This window comes from Dipteris shenzhenensis, chromosome 16 (assembly GCF_047967505.1).
Source record: "Dipteris shenzhenensis isolate YYH24624 ecotype China chromosome 16, Dip_SZ_1.0, whole genome shotgun sequence".
NCBI lineage: Eukaryota > Viridiplantae > Streptophyta > Polypodiopsida > Gleicheniales > Dipteridaceae > Dipteris > Dipteris shenzhenensis.
The window spans coordinates 24,136,434-24,147,782 of NC_141611.1; the positions used below are offsets into that span (position 1 = coordinate 24,136,434).

General features: G+C 41.5%; 1 protein-coding gene across 1 annotated transcript; it reads left to right on the forward strand.

The window, feature by feature from the left end:
* The first annotated feature begins 4,497 nt into the window (after positions 1-4,497).
* On the forward strand, positions 4,498-7,189 carry LOC147892723 (laccase-4-like). Its single transcript, XM_087386776.1, has 7 exons — positions 4,498-4,635; positions 4,714-4,865; positions 4,981-5,228; positions 5,353-5,481; positions 5,622-6,211; positions 6,331-6,718; positions 6,925-7,189. Exons 1-7 carry the CDS (start codon positions 4,498-4,500, stop codon positions 7,056-7,058), a joined length of 1,779 nt encoding a protein of 592 aa, XP_087242902.1. The 3' UTR covers positions 7,059-7,189.
* The last annotated feature ends 4,160 nt before the right edge of the window (positions 7,190-11,349 follow it).

The window sequence follows — 11,349 nt, forward strand, 5'->3', positions numbered from 1 at the left end:
TTACAGCATATTATGAGAAGTAACATCAAACCCTACTTGTTTTTTCTATTGCATTGCTAGAATTGTCTCAAACACAGTAATTATTCTTTATTGATAATGCAGCTCACATTGGAGTCTGGTAGTCGTGGACATCCTTGCGAAGAAGTGCTTCTTTGCCAACTCAATGACATCCGTCCATGGCAATGTGTTAGAGTAAGTATAGACTACACTTGTTGTCACTTCTTGACATGTAGATTGATATGCAATGCACATATTCACTGTTTTTATATGTTTTGATGTGCAGATCAGCTCGAAAGTTAGTAGGTGCTATCGACATAGTAATGCGGCAATGTGACTTGGCACAACAAATAGAGTATATAACATGTCAGGTATCACATCAAGAGAATAGCCACATCTATAATTGTGGATGGAGGGTGGGCTACAATTGCTTTTTGGTACTTGGTCAAATTTTTGAGATACAAAAGGACACCACACTGTCAACATATACGGATTTGCATCTCTATGCATTTATAACATGTACCATTTGAGCAATCATTGATTGCAAAATGAATGCCATCAAAGAGTCACAGAGGATAGAAGACCTCAACTCTACAAACATGGCTTCATTGGAAGAATTGGGAAGCTCTTTTAATGTTAGGGTTATGATTCAACATAGACCTCAGTATCTTGAATTTGGGGGAGAGGAGATTTCAATTCTCTCTACAACTTCAAATGAGGTCAATAACAACGTTATGATGGCCATTCTCAAGTTTGATACAAACTTTTTCTCTACTTGATAATTCAATATTTTGATTAAATCTAATAAGCTAATATTCATTTATTTGTTAGTGTAGTATAGTTATCTCACGATTTGGTAGAGTCATACAAAATCGTGTGTATATGTTGGATTCCCTCTTTTCTCCTATACTTAGCGATAGCAGAAAGACAATAGCCAATGTTTGTAAATTATTACAGCCTTTACATTTACATGGCATGTGAGTCCTATTTATGGCATATCATGAGATGTAAGTATCATGGCAACCTTTATTTTCATCTTATACTGGCAACATTGTGTTAAATAATAATGGTTCTTAATTATTCGTGTAGGGAACATTGGAGTCTGGTGGTTTGGGACCTTGAAGACAACTATTGCTCTTTTTGAAATGTACTCTAGTTTTCATAACATGTCACGCCATGTTTTCTAATTTGATTTTTTAAAATCTTAATTTTTGTCTCTTTTAACAATGTGATGTACTCTATTTTTAATGTACTCTAGTTTTAATAACATCTCACGTCATTTTTTCTAATTTGATTTTTTAAAATATTCCTTTTTGACTCAATGTTTTGTTTTATAAGAGCCTCTTTTTTTAAAATGTTTTATCCAAAATTATCTCACAAAATGAATTTGGACAGTGCAAGAGTCCAAAATTAATGAAATAGGTGTTGAATGTCTATTTGAAAGATAACACTGAATTTGTTAACCCAATAAGATAGACATTCACTTGAAGCCATCCAAGAACAAATCTTTGGATCTACCCAAACCTTTCTTGATCCTCCTCCCATGGATGGATTTGCTCCATAGGCAGATAGTATGGCTACCAGTTTATGGTGGATGGAAGTATTGCTAATCGAAACTATTCTTGTGATCATTGGTTTGTCCAAATCTTTTTCCATACACTAATGGCAATGTGTGTGCACATTTCAAGAGATGAGAATTGCAAAAAAATTAATGTTTATATTGGAAATCTATCCAATAACCACAAGGACCATAAACTAGAGCATTCTAAAATATGAGGCGGATGGCATTCATGGACCTTGCAGATGTGTGATGAATATAAGCTCATTCCCTCATCCTCATAATCTCAATTCCATCAAAGAAGAAGAAAAGACGAAGAGAGAATTTGTGGGGACTCATCGTTTTCCCATTAGAAGAGCAAGAGACCACCAGTTGCTACTATTGGATGCTATTTCATAGAGAAAAAGTGCATCGTTCGATTGATGATTATGGCTAAAGAGTAGTTAGAGAAAACTCTAGGGAAGATCGCTGATGAAAATGATGAGCCAAAACTGTTATAGCTGGACGCTATGATATTAATGAGGAGGAGGTGGTGATGGGTGGAGCATGGGATCCCATATAGGTGGTCGTTGAGGTGTCACGACAAAACTGCTTGATTTTTAAAGACAGAGTGCTTGCCATTCTAGGCTTTCTAGGAATGGAAGGAGCATTGCAATTCAAGCCAGGGAAAACTTTGGATGCATAGCTGCATCACCTGGACCAGGAGCTCATAGCTGCAATGATATGTGATGCTATCTCCATTGTAGAACGTTTTAAAGCTGGGTTGTGGAGGGTGCCTCCCTCTGAAAGGGTGCTTGGCAGGTGAGACATGATGGACAATGGTGATGGCATGCAAGGCATCCTTTCAGTAGCAATGAGCGAGGTGGAGTGATGCATTCGAATTCTAAACAAATTGCACTCCTTGAATCACAGATATGAGGAACTATAACTGGGAGCTTTCACATAGAATTTAGCAATAGCATGGAGCTTTCATTAAGAATTGATTTGCCGAATTAGAACTGATGAGAAAGCAATCGTGGAGGAGAGGTAGGGCTAGACACTAGAGGAACGTGGTAAAGAGCTATCCCTAGGTCCATCCTCTAACCTACATAGAAGCAAGAGTTATGCTACCAAATTTGTGCTACATCCACATTTTAGAGCTGGCGCATTAGGACCATAGGTGCGGTAGACCATTGGTGTTGGCATGGAAGGTGAGCTGAATGTCAGGGTAGTTCATGTAAGGAGAGAGCTCGTCTTTAATGCAGACCTTAGTGGTGGATTGGGAGCTGGGATTTTGAGGTGAAAGAATGATGTGGGAGATAGATGCAGGATACAATCAAAACAAATATAATGAGAAGAGGGATGCAAAGAAGGACATTGCAAAGTGATGGATTCGAACAGCTTGGCACGAGGCAAGGGCAAGCAAACCTTGGAGAAGACCCCTTAAGAATCAGTGTGGGCTCCAGTTTCATGTTCAGGCTTAGCGTAGGCAACATTGCAGGCTTCAAACTCCGTTGCAAAAATTGAGATATTGGAGTTCTTTACCACCCCTTCGTAGGTGTGATCGGAGATGAGGCTATGCCAGTGCTAGAACTCCTCGACTCCATTGAGTATCATACTGCCCACCCACAAGTGAATTGTTCATCATTCCAGCAACAATCCATGGTTCCGGTAAGTAGACTCTACAATGGTCATCATTTTGGTATTCATCCATTCTATTGTCTCGACAAAACATAAATCGTCTATCAAACTGGTGATCATGACCACAATCATCCAAAGACATACTTTTTGTCACTCTAGCACTACATAATCGTTCAAATTGTACTCCAAAAATGCCTTCTACGGGAAAAGCACAAAAAAGAAAAACAAAATTCTATCTATATGTCCCCTTGTTAAGTATAGTAGCTAATAAAGGCACTCTTGATCTAACGGTTTAGGATGTGCCACATGGTTTAATGGGGTTAGAGTATTCCATAGAACCCTCTAGTGCTCGCCTAGTAAAAATCAATCTACAAATATGTGGGTCAAGGAGGTGGAAGAAAACCAAAACATCTCTTTAGGCTGCCTACCGTAAAGATTTTGGAAGTTACTTCAACTTACAACTCGCGATCTTGGAAGTTACTTCAACTTACAACTCGCGATCGGGACGTATAAAGAGCTAATTATATTATAAACGATCATCGTTTAGAACAACGCGATACGTATTAAAAGCTAGTCCATGCTAAGTATTATTATATTACAAACGATCATCGGCGATGTGTATTAAAACTTAAAAGCAAGCATGGATCGCCATTTGACCAACTCGCCGAGGAGCAGCGGTTTGAACGAACTCAACGAAGATATGTTATAATATACAGCGAGTCGGGACTCTGGACTTGGACCCCATCAAAACTTTTTTGGAATGCGTCAATCTCAATTCATTACTCTCACGTAGTTCACTGGCATTGTAGAAACTTCCAAAATCTTGTGAAAGAAAGCCAAAAACTACGTTCTGCAAAATTTGAAACCGGAGAACTACCGTCCAGAAGCAAATGTGATCTGACAGATTACCTGTTATGGAGACACTAACGTGAGTACCTTTCATCGCATCAAATCAAAGAAGTTCGTATAGCAATTCACCACTTCAAAATAGACTCGATCATGCTGTAGTCCTATTCTTACGGAGCCTTTGCACTTCCAACTGCTCTCGAGGCTCTTCTCTCTTCTAAGTTCTGGCTTAGTATTGTTGACCTGGTCTAAGGCATCGCCGATGCGCCATGTAACTTTTTGGGCTACACTGTGCCCTATATCTATTACGTCCGCTTCGACCCTCTCACGCAAACTTATCACTTCATCCTATTGAATCTTGATTGCCCAAATACGTCCAGCAGTGCCCTGATAATCCACTGCAATCGTTCCAACTGTCCACCTCCCCTATTTCAAATTAGCTTCAACGCTCGCACCGACTCCCATTTTCCTAGTGTATGGCTTCCCCGACTTCGCTCCATCTCTCTATCAATCCCTTATTGCCTCTCATCCTTGCAGCTCTTCTCGGTTTGGCCTCTGCGGGACGTTCCATAGTTAACCAGGATGGAACCAATACCCACCATCTTCATTTTAAGGTAAAAAGAACTCGCTGCATGCGACACGATTAGGTTGTTTATAGCGTCCGGGTCCTGATGTTTCTTTTTTTCGGTCAGATTCACTACACCAACGTGACCAGACTGTGCCACACCAAGCAACTTGTGGCAGTCAACGGGAAATTCCCAGGACCCAAAGTGTATGTTCGGCAGGGTGATCGTGTCCTCGTAAAAGTGACTAACCTTGTGGCGCACAACCTCACAATACACTGGTACAGCTCCTCCTGCATAGGCCAGCTTGCTGTCATTGGTTTTTAACGCCGTGATATGATGAATAGTTTTCTGGAGGTGCCCCTCTGAGAGCGATTCGAAATCTGTGTAATGCAGGCATGGAGTCAGGCAGCTGTTCTCGGTTTGGTCAGATGGACCTGCTTATATCACACAGTGCCCTCTGTGTCCACAACAATCCTTCGTCCATAACTTCACAGTTGTCCGAGAAATGGGCACCCTCTTCTGGCACGCACATTTTAATTGGCTTAGAGCCACTGTGCACGGCGCCTTCATAATCTTGCCCAAGCACGGTGTACCATATCCATTCCCAATACAGCCACGGAAGGATTTTCCAATTGTTCTAGGTACGAACATTCTGCTTCTTCATTTTACTTATTGAATTCGCCCCATTGAATTCTATGGTCTGTAGAGGAGAGAAGATTGTGTAAAGCCTGCTATACTCATCGAACACGCTCGTTTGATGTACAGGGGAATGGTGGAATATGGATGTCTTGGATGTTGAACAATACGCTTTAGCAGATGGCGGAGGTTACAACTTGTCGAATGCTCTAACCATCAACGGACAACCTGGTCTGCTCTACAATTGCTCCCAGAAAGGCAAGCATTTCTACTATCACGAAGCCTAATATAGAGACGGGTCGCTTCATAGCTGCTTGATTGCTTGATGTAACCTGGCGTTAAAAAATTCAGTTGGAGCTCCGCGTTAGTCTGATTTTATATTGTTTCTTCTTCTGCAGATGCAGAGATCTTCCATGTGAAGAAAGGAGAAACTTATCTTCTTCGGATAATCAACGCTGCCATGAACTTCCAGTTGTTTTTCCAAATCGCTAGCCATACACTCACCGTGGTGGAAACGGATGCTTCCTTGTCCAAGCCTTACACAACCAATGTGGTTGTTCTGGCACCCGGGCAGACGGCCGACGTACTGGTCACCGCAAATCAAGACGTGGATGACTACTACATGGGCGCTTCCACGTACTCTCCTTCTCGAACAGATTATGTTCCATACCCCAAGGTTGCAGCAACTGCCCGTTTTCGTTACGAAGATGCGAAGCACAAACGGCCCGAGGAGATGAAATTTCCCACGTTTCCCGCCGTTAACGACAGTGGGTACGCGTTGAATTACGTGAAGAGCCTGAGGAGCCTGAACACTGAAAGACATCCCGCATCGGTTCCTAAAACAGTCGACCGGAGCTTCTTTTTCACAGCCGGATATTCCTTGGTAGAGTGCCCCAATGGGCAAGTTTGCCATGGCCCTTTGGGAGAGAAGGTATCGACGGCTATCAACAACATCACCTTCCGCGATCCCGAAGTCTCCATCTTACAGGTTTGTTGTGCGAGCACACCGTTCTATTCACCTCTACCAATTTTGACTATGTAATGTTCGCGTTCAAGGAGTGGCAAGTGCCCAATTATAGCGGCTGATTCATGAATTTCTGTTTTCAGGCATTCTATGAAAATACGCACAGTGCTGGAAAGCCCGGAATCAGCTCAGATGATTACCAAACTGACTTCCCCAGCGTGCCACTCGTCCAATACAATTATACCGGGGTCACTCTGCCGAACCTGCACGCACAGTCTGGCACAAAGGTGGAAGTGGTGGACTTCAAATCCAATGTGCAGCTGGTCCTTCAGAACGCGCGCACTTTGTTCTTCGAGAGCCATCCCTTCCACCTGCACGGGTACAATTTCTATGTAGTGGGTTTGGGAGTGGGGAACTACGATGCGGGAAGAGACCCTGAAAACTTCAATCTGGTGGATCCTCCGGCGATGAACACGGTGGCGATTCCAGCAGGAGGATGGGTGGCCATTCGATTCTTCACGGATAATCCAGGTAAATCTAAGACTCAAATTGCAGACCCTTGTTTGGGTAGGATTAGTGGGCGGCTCTTACTACAGAATTAGCTGCTGCATGCGTGATCAAATGAGCAAGTTAAAACGATAGTGTTACGACAATCGATCGGTGACATTTCTCTCAATGTAAGTTCGGAATCTACGGGCTATTAGTGTGATTAATGATTTCTGCCGCGGCTGCTGCAGGGGTTTGGGTGATGCATTGCCACTTCGAGATGCACACATCCTGGGGGATGGAGATGGCGTGGATCGTGAAAGAAGGCAAGGGAAGCCACGAGAAATTGCCGCCTCCACCGAAAGATTATCCCAAATGCAGCTAGTTACATTTATCCTTCGAGTGACGTCGATCAATGTCGAGTCGCGACCCTTGCTTCCTCAGACTCAGTCTTCGATATTCATCTGAATCCATGCCCCTGAATCGTGAATCCTGATGCATGTCGAAGAAGCCCCAAATAATTTAGTACAACTTCAAAGCGAAAAATCGATCTCGAACGGGAAAATGACGAAGATAGTTTCTCATTTGGTATTTTTCCATTTTTTCCCCATCGGTAAATGAGAAAAACACCAAATGACTAAGATATCTTAGTCCATGGGCCTTATGTCATGGAAGGGAAATACTTGTGCAAATGCACCATGGAAAATAGAGGGGAAATACCCTGGAAATAGAGTGGGACCATGGGAAATAGCAGTCCATGCTCTAGAGCTCAAGATGTTGATTCCTACACTCTTGAGAACCATTGATGCGGCATTTCCTTTATAGCATGTCTCACTTTCCCTTTGATCCTTATGTCATGCACCAAGGGAAAAACATCCAAAATATGCTTTTCCATGTGAAAAACATCCAAAATAGCCATCCTTATTTTCCCCCTTTTTACCCTCCATGACAGAAGCCTCTAAGGCCCTCTAGATCACCCAACACATGTACCTCATTCTTTGTGGGGACCTTGGATAGGTCCTTGTTACATTGTATAAATTCTTGTATTCCAATCTTAACAATACTGGCATTCATAATGACACATCAATGAGGTCATGGTTTTACAAGTACGAATCTAAGTAAATACTAAAAAGGCCTATCTATAATCAATTCTTTATACACTCAATGGACTTGGAACCAATTCTCCAAAATTAGGATGCTATAATAGAGATTGGATGTACAATCTCAAGATTTCTAGGCCACCTTCATTGAAGGACGAGAGAAAGAAAGAAAGAAAGAGCTGTGAAAGCACTTATTACAAGCACATGAATGTTTTGGAAAGGAGTGGAAGATGTGATTGTTGTCATCTAACTAGTCATATTTGCATTAAGTGCCTTTGATATTAAGAAACCTACTTTGGGCAAAGGAGTGCAAAGTTTGTGTGATATGGTGGAACTATAGATAAGTGTTTAAATTTTAATTAGATGATAGGACGAGATGCACCTTTTAAAATAGTTACATAGGCAGCCTAGCATGCTAGTTTGAGCAAGCATTAGTAGAAGGCTCATACTCCTCTACACATTGATGCCCTAAAGGAGGATAAGAGAAGGAATAGTAAAGCATTAAATGTTCTCACTAGAGACTGAGCAATGGGAGATACTGCATTGGTAGATGCCAAAGTATTGATCACTGAGATGGGGGTCAATCTCACCTTTGAGGTAGCCTAGAGAGTGGGCAAGGTTGATGCATTGTTAACGCCTATGGTCGTAAAATTTAGGACTATGGCAAATAGATCCACCTTGATGAGTATGAGGGCAGCTATGAATGGACTAGGACATATCTGGATGATGACCTCATGATGTTGCAAGCAATTTAGCATTAAAGGGAGACTCCATGGTCCTAGTGATGGCACTCAACCTTAAGGGGGGGAATGGGATACATACAAGGAGAGGCAAAGAAATCATACAAGAGAAATCAAAAAGGGAAGAGAGAGATGTAGAAAGCACATGATGGTGTCAATCCCATGAGGCAAGGACATAAGATAGATTGAAAATGGCTATTTCGAATCATACTATCACCTTTGGTCTGACCTAGGGGGTTTCCTAGAGAGCTACACAGACAACGATGTGAAAATTGGGACATGTGGCTCTAGGGGTGTAGTTGTCCTTTTTTAATCACACTTGAGACATGAAGGAGAACATGCACGACACATGTGGATACAAATTTAGCTACCTAGTGCATGATTGATTTTTATTGCTATGTGCTATTTTCCCCCAAATACATCTTATGCACATGAGGTCACCATAGAGGGTCACATCCCATATGAGACAATGTCCTATTCGTGCACATATAGCTTGTCATCTTTTCAGCAGATGCTATGGAGCAAAGCAAAGGCAGTCACACCATTGCCAGATTCAAGGGCATCAGCTTCCCAACATTGCAAACAAAGATGCAGTTATTACTCATGCACAATGGTCTGTGGAACTTGTCAAAGGAGTTACCCAGAAGCCAGAAGGAAATGTAGAAAAAATTTGGCTTTGGTAGGGTTGCAATGACAGGGAAATAGCTTCAATCAGTCTCAGCCTTGCTAACAGTTTGATACACCATTTAGATCTCACAAAATCAGCAAAGGAGGTATGGGAGAAAATGGTGAGATTATTTGGAAAGAAAGCTTTCACTTTAAAGGTGCTTTTTAAAGCAACAGCTAGTTTTTGATTTAAAAAAGGATGAATGTGGTGATCTCAGTGAACATTTAGGATATATTGGGTTTGTCACTCAGCCGCTCTCTAGCCTTGGAGGAGTTGTTGAAGATGGTGACACGATTGCTATGCTCCTCAAGAGATCACCTTTCTCTCAAGTCCTAACTGTTATCTGGCTTGCAAAGATACATCTTATGAAGACATAGTAGCATTGCTTATTGAAGAAGACAAAAGACTCAAAGAGCATAATGACACAAGCGTTGATCCTGACACTGCTTTGATATGAAAATGGAAAGAGAAGAAACATGTTGGATGCAGGGAGACTAGAGACAATGACAGGTACGAAAAGATATGCAGACTGCAGTCTGCAAAATGAATTGAAGTGAAAGTATAAGCAATATAATGACTAACGCTAGTCTAGGACTAGGGTAGGACTAAAAGTCCTAAGAGTTATATATTGACTAACTGGACTAATTGTCCCAAATGGAATAAAATTTAACTAGACTGTCTTAGGCTTACAAGGCTATATCAGGGCTAGGTATAACAAATGCCCCTCCAGGGCATGGCTGAAGTACTCTGGAAACATCTCAAATATACTTCGAATTTATGCCATTGTTACAAATGTGACACTATCATATAAAAATGGAATCAAGTGTAAAGCTTGCCAGCTTCAAACTAGGTCATGGAAATGCTTTGGTGAAGATATCTACCGAATTGTCTTCTGCCAAAACATAACATGAGAATGTCTCCTACTGACAGTTGTTCTAAGATATAATAATAATGGACCTTGATGTGCTTAATACGTGCATGAAACACATGATTGTGCGTAGTGGCTAAAGCACTACGATTGTCAGTGTAGATAGTGGTGGGAGACGAATGATCAACGTGAAGACTTGCAAGTAGTTTCCGGAGCAGATACATTCCATCATAGTTGTAAGAGCTACCATATACTTAGCTTTACAGCTAGAGGTAGTAACTATAGACTTCTTTTTTGCTAAACTAAGAAATCCAAGGAGGAAACAAGTGCAATAATCCCTCTAGAATGTGGCAATGATTACATAAAAAATCCATGCACCTGTGGTCCGAAATGTTGAACAAAATAGGAACCAAACCTTTTTTAAAGTGGCATGCCAAAATTTCAACAAAAATGGCAATGATTTATGGGAGAAAATTATAGCAAAACTTTGAGAAAAATTTACACAAAATTTTGAGCGAGTCACGTTGCTAGAAAGGGTAGCATGATAGTAGAAACATGTTCCTTCTTTAGGTGATGATGTCTCGATGATTTTAGCTAAATATGGCAACAATCGTCTACCCCAAAACATGCGTTGCCCCCTAGTTAAGGGATCAAGCACTTTAGGTTCTATTGGCTCTTCAAGATATGCAAGCTTAGACTCTTCATCCTTGTAGGAGGGTTGGGGCTCTCTAGAGTCTAGCTGTGCTTTATGACTATCTGAGTTGAACCTTGCTCCCATGTCCTAGTTGGCATCAGGCAAATAATTGACTATGCACACCTATTGCAAGATGAATGATGCCTACAAGGGATCTTTCTGGATCCAAAAGGATTGATCTTCATTCTGACTCTTAGATTTACCACATACAGTGGGTGTGGCTCTTTAACTTCCAATTGTCTCCTTCCAAAACCTTGGGTCAACAAGTGGCATGTGAAGATTCTTCACCTCAACTCCATAGTCATCATGTCCACATGCTTTTCCTATCAATTTGCTATCAAGGAGTATTGTATTCTAGGAGATCCTACATCGTGCTCCTCATCTAAGATGGCAATGAGGTAACATCCAATTGTTGGGGCATTGGCTTTTGTCTCTTCTTTGAGGGTTCAAGGCTTGCCACTGCTATTCCCTTGTTTGAGCCTTCTACTTCCTAGTTGTGGCCTCTTTTTCTCCTCCTTTGGAGATTTAAATATCTTTGATTCCCTAGATGCAACCTACACTAAGAAGCTTAGGTAGGAGATTGGAATTTGGTTGAGGATTAGACAGT